The following is a 19,514-nucleotide window of genomic DNA, read 5'->3' as shown; positions in this document are numbered from 1 at the left end:
CCCAAAATCTGGAAGTCAGTGTAAACCCTTAAGAAATTTTCTTCAATGAAGTAAACTATTTTGTGTTTTAATGAAAATTATTATGATTTTATGTGTGTACAACTCATACATGTTGTTAAAAGTCTGAAATGTGTTTTGAATTCAGAGCCAGTCTGAAGCAATTTGGTAAAATAATCCATACAGTATGTCTGTGTGTGTGTGTGTTTGTGTGTGTGTGTGTGTATACTCACGCTCTTCCTCTTTGGGGTCGAGCTGTGTCACGCTGATAGAGAGGCGATCCACTCGCTCCTGGAGGGAGTTGACTCGAAAGGAAAAGGAATGTGCTTCATTAAAGAGCTCCCCAAACAAGTCCTCTGCATATTTACCTAATGAGAGAGAACACATACATCAGTGAGTGAGCATTATCAAGGACAAGACCACACTCACAAACAATGCAGAATCTGTAACTCTCATTTCCTTCATATTCACACTTTTTCTGCACTTTATTTGTTCCCACATAGAAGAAGCCAATTCACAGTCCATTAGTCTGTGGCTAAAATGGTTAATGGGTAAACAAAGCAGTGTCTCTTCCAAATGGCTGAAATGGAGCAGTAGCTTGCCATTTAGTTTTTGCCTTAGGAAGGAAATGTGCAGTCTGCAGTCCACACTGCACTGTGGAAGACTGCAAAAATTAGGACAGTTGGTACTTACTTTGTAAATTACTCATTAGGGTCTGATATAATTTAAAATGGCCATGAATTAAACAGACTGAACAGTGAACAGTGAGTTCTTTACTGGCTGACTGAACTGGGAACACATTCCATTAATCATGCTGTCAAATTTCTAAAACTCACAGAAGTCTTAAATAATATGTGCCGATGAGCCAAAACATTATAACCACTTAAAGATTAAGTAATAATACTGATTATCTCATAACAATGGCAAGCGGCAAGGTCGAACAGCTGATTCTCACAGTCGACATGTGGAAGAAATGCTCCACTTCTGGCCCAAACCGACAGAAGGGCTACTGTGACACAAGTCACACAAATTTTTTAATGTTGATAAAATGTGTCACAACACACAGTGCATCACACCCTGCTATTCAAGCATCTGAGGGATGTGCAAGTCTGATCTGCAAGTCTGGCGCCACCTCGCAACTTAGAATTAAAAGGATCAGCTGCTAACATCTTGGTGCCAGATACCACAGGGCACCCTCAGAAGTCTTGCAGAGTCCATGCCTCAGTGGGTCAAAGCGGTTTTGGTATTAGGCAGGTGGTTATAAGGTTCTGGATCATTTGTATAAATATTAAACCAGACACTCATAAATTGCAATATAAAGTAACCATAACACATTCGTGTCCAGCAACTACTTTTACTATGATAAGGAAAAATACCACAAAACCTGGATTAGTCTAAAGTAGTCGAAGTTTGTATAATTACATCATCAATGAAAATCTAACAGTACATTTGTTTGATTTTTTTTTTAAATTGCATGTCATTTTCTTGGTTTTGTTCACAATCAAATGTGGATTTTCTATTGCTCTGTTAAAAATCAGTAGTCTCACATGATCAAAAGACTAAATGTGGCAAATGACCAAAAGACTAAATGTGGTAAGCATTTTTGAAGGAAAACTGAGCAAAACATGAGATCACACTAAAAGTAAGTTCAGATCAGCTCTACACATCCGCTCATGGTGCTTGTGGATGGTGCATGGTGGCTGCCTCCTCCTTTTACCATGAGGTGCACAAATGTCTAAGGGTCTCATAAAACATGTTTAACAATAGCAGCCTCTTTTAAACCATGAGCGTACAGTTAGTAGACATTCTTGTGCATAGGTAGTGTGATAAGCCACAGTCTTAGTAAATTGAAGGTTAATTTCAAATGCATTGTGAACACACACTGCAGTTGAATCAAGGCATATTTTCAATATTTCTATATTTAAACATCAATTTCAAAAAAGTTAGGACAGTATGTGAAATGCTAATAAAAGCAGAAAGCAGGGATTAGTAAGCTATGTTTGACCTGTATTTAATCAAATTAAAACTCCCAAAACACAATATTAACTAATAATTAAAATGAATTAAAATCACTTTCCTTTTAACAACACTACAACACATAATACTTATTTGGGCATTGGCCATTTTTCTGTTTTGCAAGACTTCAGCTGTGCAACCATACAGGGCCTTTGTTGTCATTTTGTGCTTCATAATGCATTTTCAAAGACAGACAGGTCTGGACTGCAGGCAGGCCTGTCTAGCACCCACACCATGCTGTTGTAACACATCCAGAATGTTGTGCCAAAATAAGCATGGATGTCGATGAAAAAGACACCACCTAAAAGGCAGCATATTTCTCCAGAACATGTAAATACATCTTGCATCATTAATAGTGCTTTCACAGGTACGCAAGTTACCTATGCCATACACCCTCATACTATGAAAGAACCTTGAACTTTATGCTGGTAACAATATCAATGGTGCTTTTTTTCTCTCACCCAGAGAACCCAATGTCCATTACTTCCATAGAAAATGTGAAGGCTGACCTCATCAAAACACAATTCACATATCTACTGTGCATCACTTCATTTCAGATGGCTTTCACTGTATATAGTACACTCTTAACTTGCGTTTGTGGAAGCATCATCAAATGGTGTTAACTGATCATTTTTTCAGTACCTCCAAGCTTGCATGGGGATTTCTTTACACATGCATGTTTTAGTGCAGTTGCAGGGATCAAAGGTCACAGGCATTAAATTGTAGCCTTTGGCCATGCCCTTTATACATAGAGATTTCTATGGACACCCTGAATCTTTTAATGATGTTATGCATGTACAGGGTGAAACAGCTAGAATCTTAGCTGATCCTTGTTGAAGAATGTTGTTTTTAAATTGTTGGATTATTTTGTGATGCAATTTTTGGTAAAGTGACAAGTCTTGACCCATCCTTACTCATAAAGGACTAGGCTTTTTGGGATGCCCCTTCATACAGAATCATGTTTGTATGTTTAAGATGTTTTTTTTTTCTAGACTGTAACTGTCCCTGTTCAATCTTTTTTGGATTGTGTTGCAGGTATCAATTTTACACATCACTATTTTCTGTTTAAATTGCATTTCACATATGTTCCCAATGTTTTTGGAAACAGTGTTTGTATACCTCACAATTGACTTGTGCAGACCCACAAAAATCACTTCGTTCAAAACTCAGATATTACTGATGCTAGTGGATTTTCTGCTGATACCAAAAGAATCATGGAACTGTTATATCTATACTTATTGGGCCCTACTACAGACAGCAGCTATCAGTGTCACATACACCCACACCCACACCCACACCCACACACACACACACACACACACACACACACTCACTGAGGCTGCTGAGCTGGCGTATGACGTTGGCGAGTGAGATATTGGTGACACACTCCAGCTCGTTCTTGATGCCGCGGGGCAGCACTGTGTGGCACAGGTGCCGGGGCTCGATACTCCTCTTCACCAGCGGCATCCTGACCTAACACTGCTAATACCTGCAGACAGAGAGAAAGAGAAAGAGAGAGAGAGAGAGAGAGAGAGAGAGAGAGAGAGAGAGAGAGTTAAATAACAAAATAACTAGCAAATAGACCCTTAACCACTTAGGGGTCTGAACATGGGCCTACACCTTCCGGTATACATAATAAGCTTCATAATAATTTCCAAATAATTCAGAGCAGCTGCTGAATAATATGTCCGAAGATCAGAAATGGCACTGATCCAATATAATGCTGGAATCAGGCCGATACCACCAGAAAATGCTGGACTGGATATAACAGAGAAAAAAGAATGAAAGTGATCCACATGTAGCCTGAAGGCATGATATTTTAGATGCTTCACAAGAAACTTGACCTGTATCTCTCAGCATGCCCCATTTTTACAATCTATTGTGCAAGGAGTACAGCAGATTTCTGTGGTATGTTATTCTGTAAATTTGCTGCAATTGTTTACAGTGTAAAAGAAGCCTACAGCTGAAGGGGGATTAAAAATAAGGTTATACCCATGTGTTTATTTTGAATAGAGTTTTCAGGAACAGAAGGACGTTGATTAGAGTGAGTGTGTGAAAGAGATACTGACATTTCAGATGCTTTTAATGCACCAACAAAGATCTTTGAAAGCCACCATCCCCTTAAAATGCTCAGCAAACACCACACGATCACTCCACACCTCCCACTTAAACAAAAGTTTTTGAATCTCTAAAACACCAGAATCTACACTAATACATCTAATACATCACCCTGAACATTCTCAAATATCTCCACATTATTAAACAGTTTTCACTGAAACAGAGGCAGTGAGAGAGTGCAAGAGAGCGAGACAAGAAAGAGAGAGAGTCAGAGGAAGATAGAGAATGTGGGAGAAACGAGAGAAAGAGAAAGCAAGAAAGAAAACAAAAGAGAAGAGACAGAACAATACTGTACTTGACATACTCAAAAATACTGGTCATACTGGAACTAGAGCAAGAAAGAGAGGGGGAGAGCGAGACAGAGATATTCTCTTCTAAACTTAGGTACAGGTGGGTAGTGGTGGTCTGCTGAGGTAGGACAGATATAAATACATTAAATGTCAAATATATAGTAATTCAGAGCAAAGCCACAGATAAGAGACATGGCACTCATTCAGAGCTCTAAGAGTGAGTGTGTGTGTGTTCTGTCTCTGCAGTGGTATAAATAGTGTCACGATTGGCTCCTCCCACTCCATGTGCCTTTTTGTTTTGGTTTGTCCATGTGCGTTTGTTTTGGTTTTGTAGCTCCGCCCTGATTGTTTTCACCTGTCCCTTGTTACCATTTGTTATTTAAGCCCTGTGTTTGCCGGTCTTTGTTTGTTGGATTGGTCTGTGTTTGGTTGCTTTGTTTGAATCTGTGTTGTTGGTTGTTTCTGGTGCATATATCATGTCTGACCCACAAACTATCCGTATTGGCTCAATGACCCTGGACCGTGATGACCCTGATTTTGGATTTGCCCTCAAGTCGCTTACCTCCGCACATGCATCCACTACCTCGCTCCTCATTACAAATAGGCTCTGTATGTCCATAAGTAGGTAGTTTGTCATGTCTTGCATGTGACATTGTGGTAAATTAAAATTCAGTCAGTTCCTGATCAATTCTGACAGTTTAGGTGGAGTGTGTTTCATGTGCATCATACATTACACATGATTATATATTCCTGTGATGCGTTGTGCTGGTATAAAGCTGAATGGCGGCTGGTTCTTTACAGCTAGTGGTTTATGGTTAGTGTAATAATCTTTCTGACTCATTTTAAATGACATCCATAATGGCATCACACTGAATCAGGATCATCACATGACACAGAATTAGAGAAAAAAATCAGGTTACAAGTTGGTTGCTACTACTGTTGTTAGCTATGCAATATACTTTTTACCAATTTTATAGACCAGAAACCATATAAGTAAGTCTATATGAAACTTTAAACAAGCCTGTGGTTGATGAGTGTAATTGTTTGTTACATGAGCCTCATAGTGTCAGTGCACACCTAAAAAAGCAAAAACTTCACAAGTTTTGCTATTCAGATATTTGCACGTTCAAACATTTAAAAAAGTATAGTACACATATCACAGCCATAACTATTTAATATTGTTCTGATCAAAAAATGACAACAGATGTCTGTGTAATATCTGTTTATGTGCAGCTACATTAAAAAGTAATCCATGCCTAGGCTGTTTACGATCATGAAAGTTTAGCCGATGATTAATTACAACATAAATCATTTCTATATACAATTTTTTGTTGCATGTGTTGTATGCAGCTATTGAAGTATAAACCTAAAGCAGTGAAAGTGGATGATTAGCTATCTAGCCTTCTAGCTGTTGATACTTAGTAGCTCCCAACTGTAGACAGAAACAGCTTTCGTCCATCTAAATGTAGTTAGAAGTTTGAAAAATTTTCATACTTTTTGTAAGACCCAATGTTGAATCTTAATAAGCGTGTTTCATATTTCATTGCAACAATAATATGTCTGTGAAATCTTCATTGGTCATGGTCAAAAGCATGTGGAAAAACTCAGACCAACAATGGCAGTTGGATGGGAAGTACTGAAGAGCTTGTACTGCTGAATCGGCAGACCACACAAACTCACAGAGCGGGACAAGAGTGCTGAAATGCATATTGCACAAAAATCGCTGAACTCTTTTGCATCACTCACGACAGAGTTACAAACTGCCTTTGGAAGCAACATCAGCAAAAGAACTGCGTGTCAGGAGCTTCATGAAATGAGTTGCCATGGCTGAGCAGCTACACACAAGCCTAAGATCACTACATACAACACCAAGCGTCAGCTAGAGTGGTGTAAAGCATGCTGCCACTGGACTCTGGAGCATTTGAGGCATGTTGTCTGGAGAGAATAACTGCACTTCACTATCTGGCAGTTTGACAGATTAATCTGATTTGGAGAATGCCAGAAAAACACTACTGACTAGAATGTATAGTAAAGCATGGTGGAGGAGGGCTAACGGTCTGGGGCTGTTTTTTCAGGGTTTTAGCTTGCATTATTGGCTAAAAGAGCAGGGTATCATTCTCTCTGCTGCTGAGTGTGGGCCTGTGCTGGTGGTTGATCACACTCACACTAAGGGTTAACCTTTCAGTGTTTGGCAAAGTGGTCAATATCATTTAATCAGAAAAAATGTCTTAATTATGTAATGAAATGTATTATAAAATTGGGGATTTTAGGTTTAATGTTGGTGTAAAGTACCCCACCATTGGGCTGGTGAGCAGTGGAACTGCTTTCTCTGGAGTGATGGAGCACCACTAAATACCCTTGTGATGAGCTGGACTGGCATTTGTGACCTAACTAATGCTCTTGTGGCTGAATGCAAGGAAATCCTTGCAGACAATGTTCCAAAATCTAGCGTAAAGCCTTCCCAGAAAAGTACAGTCTCTTCCTTGATTTCAGAAGAAACGGGGGATGAGCAGGTGTTAAACTTTTCTACAATTAATCTTTCAACCTAATTCAGTGAACCTCCACATAATGTAAAGGCTCCATTTAAAAAAAGAAGTTTTGTGTTCTTACTGCCATACATTCAAGATAAGCATTCAGAAGCCTTTGGTTTTAAACAGTGTAGAAGTTTCCATTTTGCTTAACATGAGATACAATTTCAGCTAATATCATGATATTCTCTGCAATTCTATGTCAAATGCTCAGTCAAAAAAATTGTCCTTATTCAAACATTTGAATATTCATATATTTCCATGACTATGCTCACTTCTAGCACCTTCTAATAATCCCCCTCACTTAAACTCTCCTCAACACCTGCACACAAGTGTATTATGACCTTCCCACTACTGACTGGTTGCCACGGTGCCAGAGGTCAACCTCCACGTGCCTGACCACACATATCAGGATCCAAGACAGCTCTCTACAGGGCCTAATCTGGCATGTGTCGATCGCTCCTCTCAAAATGTGTTACTGTGGGCAGGATGACTAATCTATCACACTCTCTCTCTCTCTCTCTCTCTCTCTCTCCACACTCCTCACACATCCTCCTTTCCTCCTCTTTATCTCCCTCCTCCTCTCCTTTCCTCCTTCGCTCCCTCTCTACTACGCCTTCACTAAAGAACATATGGATCCTTTACTGCTGCTCCCTCCCACATGGTGCCCCGTCATGCATTTTAGCTTTTTTCATTGAGAATGACGCACAGAGTGCTTTTAAAACAGCAGAGGGACAGAACCCGTCTAAAACAAACCCTGTCAAAAAACGAGAGAGCTGCACTTTCCACTATACCTGTAGAGAGAGAGAGAGAGAGAGAGAGAGAGAGTGAGAGAGACAGTGAGAGCAAAGGAAAAGTAGGGGGGGGGGGGTGAGGGACAGAGCAATATACAAAGAAAACAAAGACAGAAGGAAAGGGAGAGCAAAACAGAGAGACAGAAATATACAGGAGGAATACAGAGAGAGAGAGAGAGAGAGGCTGGCAGAGGTATAGAATAGGGAAGAAAGAAAGAGATACAGAGAGAGAAAGAGAGAGAGAGAGAGAGAGAGAGAGAGAGAAAGAAGGAGATGCAGAGGGAAAGAGAGGTAAAGAGGGGCTTAGCAGCACTGGTGTAGGAATAATGATGTAGAAGGCGAGGTGGGGTGCAGTGGTGCTTATCCTGCAGTGGCTGGTTCGGGGCAGTGGGGGAGACTTAGTGGGTCCTCAGAGGAGAGGCAGGTTAATCCAGGCCTGTTAATTCCACTTCCTGTCAAAGGCTCCGAGACTTAACAAATCCCACTGATTCCCCCGCTACAGCAGTGCACACCATATCCCGATCAATAAGGAGCTTAGCCACAGGACCACTGCTCTACACACCAACACAAGTAGTAGGGATGTAAACCTCTGACCTCACGATTCAATTTGATTATGATTCCTTAGGAAATTATTCACTGCATCAAGAAACCTCAGAATTCAGCCCAATGTGATATGAATAGTTTGATGCAATTTAGAAATATATATAGAAATCTCAGTAAGCTGGATAACATGCCAAAAATTGAGGATTACCCAGTGAAAATGTTATCATACTTTATTAAACATTATTATAATTAGGTATTATGTTGTAAAATCACTGCAGTTAAATTGAGATCAGATCAGCGCATTTCTACATGAACACACCTGCACAAAGACAGTGGCCACAAAAATATCGCTTGATTGTTTTTTTGGTCAAGTTTATTTGACAAGTGCATCAGAAAAACAAATGCATTAAAAAGGTAATCAATAGAAGAGTCTCTCACACCATCATGAGTATTTACTGTATCATATTTATTGCTGGGCTTTGAGCCTCTAAGCACTCTCTCTATTTAGTGCGTTGCAGTTTTGTATTTCACTTGCACTCTGAGGGCCTGGAGGAACGTTCCACTGCGTGCTTGTACACAGATGGGATGATAAAGTTATTATTGACTTTTACAAACAACAAACTGGACTGAATCTGCAAAAGAGAACCGCAGGAGCTCAGACCTGATACTTGGGCCTATGAAACGAGGTCTGTGTCAATTTCCTCTATAAAAATAGATGAAAGTGCGCTTCCTAGTAGTGCAACCACTTAAGCATTGGCCTTTTTTGTCAGGAGATCGTGAGTTTGATCTCACACGGTATTTGCGCGTGTTTACTTTTTTGCCAGCAATTTTATTTTTGGCAAGTTGACAGCTAACAAGTCTATTCTAGCTTTTCGGCTACTGTTCTATCATCTCTCTATCATTTTTTCACTTTGTAGATGTTTGCTGACATTACTCTAATAGATATGAATTCCACAATTATCTGCTTTTTCAGCTTGGGCTAGGTTCACATTACAAGCCTTCACATTAAGCCTTGCTTAAATTATTTTATTTGCTCAGATCCAATCTCTCTGATGTGATGATTCACACTCGTTTAGGTAAGTGACTCAAATCTGTCATCAATGTGAACAAACTGGCATGCTGAAATGCCACATGCGCACATCCTACTCAGTAACATCAAGTGAATGAATCACAAGCATCATCATCAAACAAACTAAAGAGCAGAACGAGCCTTTGCTGCAAAGCTAATTAACTCTGAACAGCTTTCGTTCATTATTATGTTCATTATTGTGCGAGATGAAGGCAAAAGGGGTGTGTTACTTTTTCACTGTTTACAGGCTTTAAGTTCTGTTTGGTGCTGCTGCCAGAGTAACGCTTGAATGATGGCGCATACACAGTGGAAACAAAGCACATGAATTTCGATTTGAGTATTCACACTAATTTAGGACCACATTTGAAACCCTAACCCAAATCCATCTGATTTGAAAAGATCAGATTTGTGTATCCCCAGAGCCCTAAAAGCATCACATTACGGAAAAAAATCATTTGTTTCACTTAGTCCTGGTCATGCGAACATGGCCTTGGATTCCCACGTTGTGCTACCCACCATGTGCCTGGTATTCTCCAGCAACATTGGTTAGATCTTCGAATTTCAATCTTGGTAACTACAACATGAAGCTAAAGTGATACAAATGCCAGTTATACTGGTGGTAATAACCGTCCATAAAGCAATAACAGAATTTATTTATCAGAGTGCTCTCGTGTCTGTGTGTCCTTCTAGTTCTCTCCTTTTAGTTAAGCTGTCATAGTCAGATCTGCCAGAGTCATTAGCCACACTCTGGAAATGTCCCTGTCTTTTTTTCGAGTATACAACCACCCACATGTCTGGCCAGACACTGAAGGACGACTGACTGTTGAGCCCTCCTGCTACCCACTTCAGACCAGCTGCCCACGCCCCAGCTACCGCCACCTACCTAGGGTGGACTAGCTGCCCACCCTACACTGATTTTTTTCATGGACTCCTAGCTATTACTACCACTACTACTACTGCTATTAATATTAGCAGTATAATCACTTGTAGGTAGTTTGACCAGAGGAGGATGGGTCCCCCCTGGTGAGCCTGGTTCTTCCCAAGGTTTCTTCCTCAGCTCTGAGGGAGTTTTTCCTTGCCACTGTCGCCCCTGGCTTGCTCACCGGGGGGGTTTACATTCTTGTTAAAACTCTGTCTTTTCTGGAATTCTGTGAAGCTGCTTTGTGACAACATCTGCTGTAAAAAGCGCTATACAAATAAATTTGATTTGATTTGATTTTACTCAGCATACATATTTCCGTTTTTGTGAAAAGGGCCTTCTGACCAATGCTCATTCTGGGTGGGTAAAAGGGACCTCTCTCTCCTCACATCACCCAGCATGAAGCTAGCCAACATGTCTGCTAGCTAACATAACAGAATGGATGGTTAATGTTCTCCTTTAAGTGTGTTGAGCTGTCCAATTATATTACGTTAGCTTCATGTGATTTGGAGGAAGCAGGTGTTTGCCCTCACCTTCCCAGTGTTAGGAGTGCAGGCATTCTGTAATTCAGTGTACACTTAAAAATACCGTCACTGCAATTTAGTCACACAAGATTCAGTTTCAGCTGAGCATTTTCAGGCATGCAAAGCAGCTGTAATTTCATGTTGTCGATCTTTGATCACATGTTGCAGGCCCTTCTCTGAGCAGAGCTTGTAAACAATCACAACAGTCACAGCATGGCAGAATATTTTATCCATCAGAAAGCTTTCAGAGGCATTAGAGCAGAAAGGGAGACACTCTGGACGTCTGCTTCCTATCACCACCACTGTGGACAAAGCTGAGGTGGTATGTTCCTCTTTAACAAAGCATTTCATATCAAACCACTCTGAATGACTTTGTTTACATATTACTGATTGCACCTGTATAAAATCAATAGAATTCCACTTCTGTAGCTCCAGCACTAAACTAAGAAGCAAACTTTTCGCTGCATGACTACTTAAGTAAGTAGATGGCTGAACCGTAGCTGTAACTCGTGCAGTGCATGAGTAACATTGTGATTCATTTAAGTCACAGACGCCTACCTGAATGTCTCTGTTTGAAATGCTATTGAGTGACATGCTGAGTTCAGAAAGACGTGGAATGTTCTGTTTTCTATGAAGCACTTCCTGGGAAGATGGGTTAAGCGTGTGGTAAATGAATGACAGACTCATTCACTGAGGGACTGCATGAGTAAACAGGTTGGGTCTGTCTTTTAAATGAAAGACACATATCGTCCAGCTTCATTTCATTCCTTTATGCTGATGCCATTGTTCCAGCGCTTCAGAGGATGGATGGTATGCTGGACAATCTGCCTTATTCTTGCTCATTTTGATTAGATTCCTTTATAAATCAGGCATTGGTGGATGGAGCTGACAGCAGAGGGAGAGAGGGACACAGAGAGTGCAGCAAAAAAAGGAAAAAAATCTTCATGTGTTTGATCTCTCAGGGTCTCATTCATATTCCACAGCAACCCACAGCAACCCAGGGCCGTGATGCTGGTCACTGACCCTCCCCCACCACAACCCCACACTCACACACACGCACGCACGCACGCATGCACATACACACACAGTTGATAGCCCTCTGTACAGTATCATTCTCTGTTTCTGACCTGACCTGCACACACACACACAGAGCAAGGGAGAAAGAGAGAGGGAGAGAGAAAGAGAGAGATACAGAGAGACTAGGAGGGAGAGAGAGAGAGGGAGAGAGAGAGAGAGAGAGACCAGGAGAGAGACAGAGAAGTGATGCAGAAACAGAAAAAGACACAGATGGAGACAGAATACAGAAACATAATGAGCGAGAGGGAGAAAAAGAAATGAACAAAGAAGAAGAGATGCAGGAGAAAAAGAGAGAGGATGAGGAGAGAGTTGGGGAAAGAGGGAGAAGAGATCAGAAAAAGGGGAGGAACGGGGTGGGGAAGAAGGATGAAGGAGAGAAAAATAGAGGGAGATACAGGAAGAGGCAAAGATAGAAAAAAGTAAAAGAAAAGGGGAGAGATTTGAAAAGAGAGGGATGCAAAAAGACAGGAAGAGAGAGGTACAGGGAGGGAGGAAGATGCAGAAAGAGGAGGGGAGAGAAGGAGAGAGGGGGAAAGAAAGGATATGGCAAAGCCATAGGGAGGGTGAGGCAGAGGGAAAGTGGGGAGGAAAGAAAAGAAAGAAAGATGCAGAAAGAGTCAGAGGGGGAGAGAGAGTGAGAAAGACAGAGGGAAGGGAAAAACAGAGAAGGAGAGAGAGAGAGAGAGAGAGAGAGAGAGAGAGAGAGAGAGAGAGAGAGAAGGAAAGACAACAAGTGAGAGGGTTAGAGATGCAGAAAGAGAGAAAGAAAACAATGCAAAAAGGAAGGGGGAGAGAAAGAGTGATAAGAGGGTGGACAGGGGAATGAGAGAGACAGAGAGAGAAAGAGAGAGAAATGAAGAAGAGGAAGCGGAAGAAAGAAAGAAAGGTGAACAGGGGAATGAGAGAGATAAAGAAGAGAGACAGAGGAAGTAGGAACGAGAAGGTAGAGAGAGAGAAATTAAAGAAAGAGAGAAAGGGAGAGAGAGCGAGAGAGAGGAAGAGAAGAGAGGACGGGAGAGATTGGGAGTGTGGATATGAAAGAAATGTAACAGAAGAAAAATGTGAGCAAACAGATGGTTTGAAAAATGCAGACCTGAGCTATTAAGAGTAAGAGAGAGGGGCAGCGGTTAGAGGAATTATTACTGCACTGCATCGCGTCCAGAAATAATGGCATATCTCGACTCCTCCACTGTAACAACAACACGCTTCAAATTACAACTCCGGCCCTCAGGACCCGCGCGGCAGGGGGGACGCAGGAGGAAAGGCTGGAGGAGGGTTAAATAAAGAGAGGAGAGATGAAGGAGAGATGGAGGAGGTGTGATGTATTGCTGAACACAATAGAAGAGGCACACGCGCCTGCACGCTCTCGGTCATGGCTCAATGCACTGAGGACAATATGGCGAGGGCTACGTTAACGCTACGCTAATGGTGCGTTTACTCCTGATACAGGAGCCATAATGAGAGCTGAACAGAGGGTTACTGAGGGGGAGGACTGCTTCACACACACCAACACAAGCCCGTTCCACTTAGCCTGAAAGCACTCTTGACTCTACTCTCATTGGGTAACTAGCATGCTAGCATACTGAAGCTGCAGCATGCTTGCACACGAGTGTATTCTCACTCACCCCAACACACACACACACACACACACACACACACAATACACTGATGGCAAGGATATCAAAATCCAGTCCTCAAGAGGCTCTGTTCATGTGAACCAGGACTAGCCTAACAGCTAATTTCAGCCTTTATTTATATCAATGTTATTATTATAGTCCATCTAATTCCGTGTCTCTCAACCTTGTTCCTGGAGGCCCACTACTCTGTACATTTTAGTGCTTTTCCTTCCACTTTAACTCAATATTGGGCTGATAATGAGCTGATTAGTTGGACCAGGTGTGTTGAAAGCAGGGAAAAGACTATAAAATGCAAGGCAGTGGGCTTCCAAGACCAGGGCTGAGAAACAATGAGCGCGTTTACATGCACTCAATAATCTGATCGTAATCGGATTTCTGCAGTTATCTGATCATTCAAATGGTCATGTAAGTAGCATACTCTGATTTCCTAAATCAGAGTAAGGTCTACAAATCTGACTAAGAAATCCAATAAAGAGAGCTAGATGTTAGCTCAGTAACCAGAATTCTTAGTGCATTTATACTCTTACTGGATTTCTTTCAGATTTCTCAGTTTGCACATGTGGAAATAAGCAAGATGGAAGCAAAACACTTTTGGTGTAAGGCTGAAACCAAACACATGGTTGATGAAATGAAGGACTATTATTCTTCATCTTCTAGATTAAGTTTGTTATTTTTTCATGTAAAGTGGTGCAATGTATTTCAAAAGAAAAAGCTGCTGTATGAAATTTGAGTTTTACCTAACGTTTACGTCGCATCTTCTGCTGTGAGTTTATTGGCAAACTAAAGCTCATCATGTCACATTGCTAATTGCTACTGAAATATTCTAAGCTGTAACAGCTTTCATGTCACTACCGAAACACAAAGGGTGTTAGTCCCATAGGTGGTGCCTTAGCCACACCATTGCAGTTTAGAGCAGGAAATGAGCCTGCATCCCTGTCCTTCATGGCCATAGCCCTGTATGAAAATCAGTGTGTAACTGATTAAAGAACCATCACTGCTGAAACATATTTTCTGCAATTAAGTAAACCTTTTTGTGTTTTAATGAAAAACATGATTTTATGTGTGGAACTGTTCAAAACACATGAATTTACGTACCGGTTATGATTTTGAGTCATGCTGTCACCACCAAAACATGTAGCAAAGTCTTAGAAGTGTTTTGGTGATGACAAAATAGAAAAAATAGTTTTAATGACAAACATAATTAAGGCTTATGGTCATTCAAAGCAAAAGTCAGTTCAAAGTCCAAAACATGTTCTAACCTCTAACTTTGAACTAATTTCAGTAGAACGATCCATATATAACGCCAGACAGGCCAGTCTGCACTTATGGCCTCTATGTGCACTGTGTGGAAAAGCTAAACATGGCCTGTCAGGCCTCAGGAGAAACCTTGACTCAGGCAGAGCTCTGCTGTGTAAATCCCCTTAACCATAATCATGGTCTGACAGTGATTCTGAGGAGCTGTCAGAGGCAAATGCTAATGATAATGCCAATACTTGCTGTCTCTGCTGCCCATCATTAAAGGAGACAAAGAGAAAATGGTAACTAAAGCTATTGCTGAATGTCTTAAATGAAGACAGGAATAACGATGAAATCAAATTAATGAGGATAGTTAAAGATAATGCCTTTGAGAAAACCAGCCACTCTGAAATTTCTGGTTTGGCAGTTTTTCGGAAAAAAGAAAACTAGACACATGCACTGGTACTTTCTGAAGAGAGATCGCTAGCATGTGCATACTGAGTGAAAAGAGCGCATTTGAAGAGTCTGAAGTGTGTCCATATGGTGGGGTGAAGGGAGAGGAAAAGAGAAAACGAGATACGTAGCCCACGCTATATTAGAACCACAACCAGGCACATACTGGTACATACTGCACCACACACCAACAACCAATCGACACAAGCAAGTATGCTTACAATCCAGAGGTAAAACAGCTAGACACCTCATCATCTCAGGATGAAACTAAATGCTGTCTGCAATGGAACACTCTAGAAACAATTTGTAATTATTCAGACTTGTAGATGAGGAAGAGTAATGACTAAGTAACTAATGACGCCTATAGTCAGGTCCATAAACATTCTGATGTTGACAAAGCTATTATTATTTTAGCTGTCTACCACAACATGCTGCGTTTGAAATAAAATAATCAATATGAGCTATGAGTGCAATCTTAAAAGTATGTATAAAAATGGTTGTAATTCCTGCACCTATTCCTTCACCTAAATTTGCACTTTGAACTCATATTGCTATGGTAGACAGCGAAGATAATAACTTTGTAAACATCTAAATATTTATGGACCTGTCTATAGGTTTAATCCAAACGTATTCCTGTTTAATAAAGATGGTCAAAAAACCTTTACTGGGTAAAAACCATAGCATCAACACCTTAAAAAGAGGTGGTGCGAGGACAGTGCACGAGCCCTGCGTCGTTGTGAAGATGGTTCCCGAAAAACCTCTGAGGGCCACAAGACGTGGCATGAGGATGGCACCTGAGCCCCAAGCACAGACAATGAGCGCAAGAGATGGCGTGAGTATGAGGCCCTGAGCCCCGCCTTGTATTCCGCAACGAGGCCACAGCCATACACCTGACATAGCCTGAGCTGCGTAGCAAGGGGTGCTTGGGCTTGGGCACCTGGCACAATCACACTAAGTCATGTTTCAGTTTTCACATAATTGCAATAAAATATTTTTTGACTGATTAACTGGCATACAAAAACTGCACTTAACAAATTAAACATCCTTAGTAGGAAAACAAAATCAAAGACTAAAGTGGCCAAATTAGCTGATTAGATATCTAATGATTAGCTGACTACTTGCTAGCACCCAAGTGACATCAGACATTCTGAGCTCAAATAAACAAACATTATTCAGTGCTGCTGTCTAAAGGTGTTATAGCATCAGTCAGAACTTAAAACATGTTTTTGTTTTTAAATGATTTAATGATATGTCTCAATAAATGCATTTACGCTAGCTTTTAATTACATATATTTGTTGCATCAACTTAACAGATGGAAATGCACATTCATTCGGACATAATATAGGACTATGGAAAACAGTGGTTGGCTCAGATAATTATGAGTTAATTATGTAATAATTACAACAGGTCTAATTGTGACTAAACTACTGGGATTATATCACATCATGTGGTTTCTATTGGGTATTCTGTTGATTCCCACCCATACTATTTGATATATACTGTACTGGAGGGGCATTTCAGCTAAAGTCAAAGGCTACTGTGCGCTAATGACACCTACCTCTGTGCTGTCAAAGTTACAGCAAGCATAAAAAAAACTTGTTGCTTAATTTGCATAGTTACTTATAGAAGTCAGTGACAAACAGTGAACCTATTGAAACTACTTATCTAGCACCACAACAGTCAACAGCAGCACAGAGACAGGAGGTGTAACAGGGCCTACAGCCTACAGCTGGTTTCAATTAGCCACCAAGGTTCCCCTGAGGTCTCTCACTGGTCAAAACAACAGGGAAAACAAAGAACAGAACATTGGCTAGCCCAGAATAGCTACGGCTCCATGGACTCTAAGACCTGACATACAACACAAAACCCAACAAAGACACACATACCCCTGCACTATTCTTTACATACCTAGTGCAAGCTACATTTTCAGTTCTGAGAATGCTAGCATTCTTTGGCACTGGCAAAAGACAGAAAGAGAAAGCAGTTCAAATAGAAATCTAATTAGAAAGAAAGACATAAACCAGAGTAAAGAAGGAGCTTCTCTGATGTGCATGAAGCTTGCCAACGCATCCTTTTTAACCCTGTAACTTCAACCCCCCTCTCAAAACATGCAATAGTTTGAATATCTGTGTTCAATTTACATATCCTGTGGATTTTCTAAGTGAAAATAAGTGAACACATCCTCTACCAGGAACAAACTTAAATATGACCACAGTTTTTTTTTTCAATATGTTAAATTAAATAAACAGTAACTGTGTATTAAAGTGTGCAGAATTATGTTCAATGTAGAAGATGTGTACTCAACTTTAACAAAACAAACTGTAATTTGACTGGGGCACTCAAACTTTTTCACACAAATGTGGTTACTAGGGCTGTCAAATAGATAAGATAAATATCTGATCATGATAATCACAATTTTGTGTAGCTAATTATGATTATTCACATTTTTGTGTGCTTATGATAATCACTTCTTTGTTTACTCAATCATCCCATTTTGCTCAAAATTGGCTCAACATGGACCCTAAAGAAAAAGTTTGCATTTACAAAACACTGTATTTCAAACACTTTTTAATGTACTCTGCCACAAATATTCCTCTAAAAGTCATTTAAAAGCTATATTTAAATGAGAGGCTACAATCACGAAGCAAGATATAGCACACTTGCAGCTGGGCTTCAGCCTGGACCACTACGAATGGTTTGAAGGATCAAAGTAGGAAAATATGTTAACAGCTTTAAAAACATTAGAGTGTTAAAGTTGAACTCATTGGCTGAAAGCCCTCGTAGTAACTGAATATTATGCCCCAGTTTTGACCTCACAGTTTGACTGGTTGAGAGGCGTTCTCTGAGCACCATTATCTAAAGATAATGGAAATATGACTTCATATGTTTAATCATTCTGCTGCAATCACTCTCGCCTCTGTGTAATCTAGCAACAACAACCAGCATCTTTGATTAAACAAGTACTTGTTTCACAACCATCCAGTGTTATAAAATAGTATTCAAAACATAGGAAATTACTTTCTATTAGCTGAGAGCAGATAGATAAAAATAGAAACAATACAAAAATTTCAAGCCTAATGGCTGTGATACCAAGGCACAGCACCAATATCTCAGTCTAAGGAAATTAAAGTTTGAGTAATTTTATATTAACTATAATGTCCTCATAACTGGACAATAGAGAATCGAAGCTGCAAATTTTAGAGTTTTGGACAATACAAGATGTTCATATATATAAACGTTTTATTAAGATCTGTTTGACAGTAAGTTATTTCTATGCATATACCATGTAGCTTTACATAAAGGAAAAACATCCTTGAAAAACAGAAAAGAAAAAACAGCAAACTCAAGCCTTTTGACATAAAATGTAAAGTGGATCTAAATGCAATTAATTATGACATATAATATAACAAAGCAACAGTGTTAACTATACACTTCTGAGTGTCCACTACAGGTCGCAAAGTATTATCCAAGAAGTCAGTGCACATGGAGAAACTAAGCTAAAAATGAAATGAGGCCAGCTAGAAAAGGTGTTGCATACTTACAGGATTCTATATATATTGTTTACTTCTGTTTTTAACTATTTTGCACAATAAATACATTTGCATTTACTTCAGTTGTTAAATATGGTTCTTATTACTAATTGTATATTAGTACAAACAAATGATATAGTAAATACCAAACATCAAAATAGATTTTCTTAATCATCTAAAATGGTTCTAAAGGTATATACTCAACCTTAGCATGTTTTATTTATGACATAAAACACAGCTTTTACCAAAATAAAATACTTTAAAAAGTGAAATTGTATAAATTTCTGTACATAAAAGCTAGTTAGGTAAGGTAGAATTAGCTTCGTTACCGGTACTTAGTACTGGCCAATACTTAAGGATCAGGTATCAGTATCAGAAGGGAAAAAGTGGTATTGGCGCATCCCTAATAATAACCCTGAATCCTGTATGACATGTAGAGCAGAGCAAAACAACAAGCAGAAAGGAAACTCCCTACTAGCAAGCCACAGTTTATGTAATGTACAAAAAGTATAATTAAAAATACTAAAATTGGATGACCAGCCATTCTGCTGTCAAGAACCCCTGAATCCCAGTTACAGAGCCATGTCACTTCTAAGCAGTGCTTTTATAAGCTGAATCTACAGGGGAGTGCTAAATTCCTGAAGTCGCACCTCCCAGGCATACCAAACTCATTTTTCCCTTTTTTTTTTAAAAAGTTAGTCTCGTTCGACCTTGGTGTAGAGATGCACTGATGAGTCTACACTGAATGAATAAGTAACAAGAAGGAACCATGACATCCCAGG

At 40.0% G+C, this 19,514-nt stretch overlaps 1 protein-coding gene across 3 annotated transcripts in view; it reads right to left on the bottom strand.

Moving 5' to 3' along the window:
• Nucleotides 1–19,514, bottom strand: part of wasf1 (WASP family member 1) — a 112,649-nt gene that overhangs the window by 53,681 nt on the left and 39,454 nt on the right. For all 3 annotated transcript variants that reach the window (XM_037538157.1, XM_037538158.1, XM_037538159.1), the window contains exons 2-3: nt 3,348–3,502; nt 231–365 (exon numbers count right to left, since the gene is read on the bottom strand). In XM_037538157.1, the coding sequence (XP_037394054.1) occupies nt 231–365; nt 3,348–3,480 (268 nt within the window). In that variant the 5' untranslated portion in view covers nt 3,481–3,502. The remainder of the gene's footprint in view (nt 1–230; nt 366–3,347; nt 3,503–19,514) is intronic.

This window comes from Pygocentrus nattereri, chromosome 4 (genome assembly GCF_015220715.1).
Source record: "Pygocentrus nattereri isolate fPygNat1 chromosome 4, fPygNat1.pri, whole genome shotgun sequence".
NCBI lineage: Eukaryota > Metazoa > Chordata > Actinopteri > Characiformes > Serrasalmidae > Pygocentrus > Pygocentrus nattereri.
The sequence above is the reverse complement of the archived record's forward strand: the minus strand, read 5'-3'. Positions and strand labels throughout refer to the sequence as shown.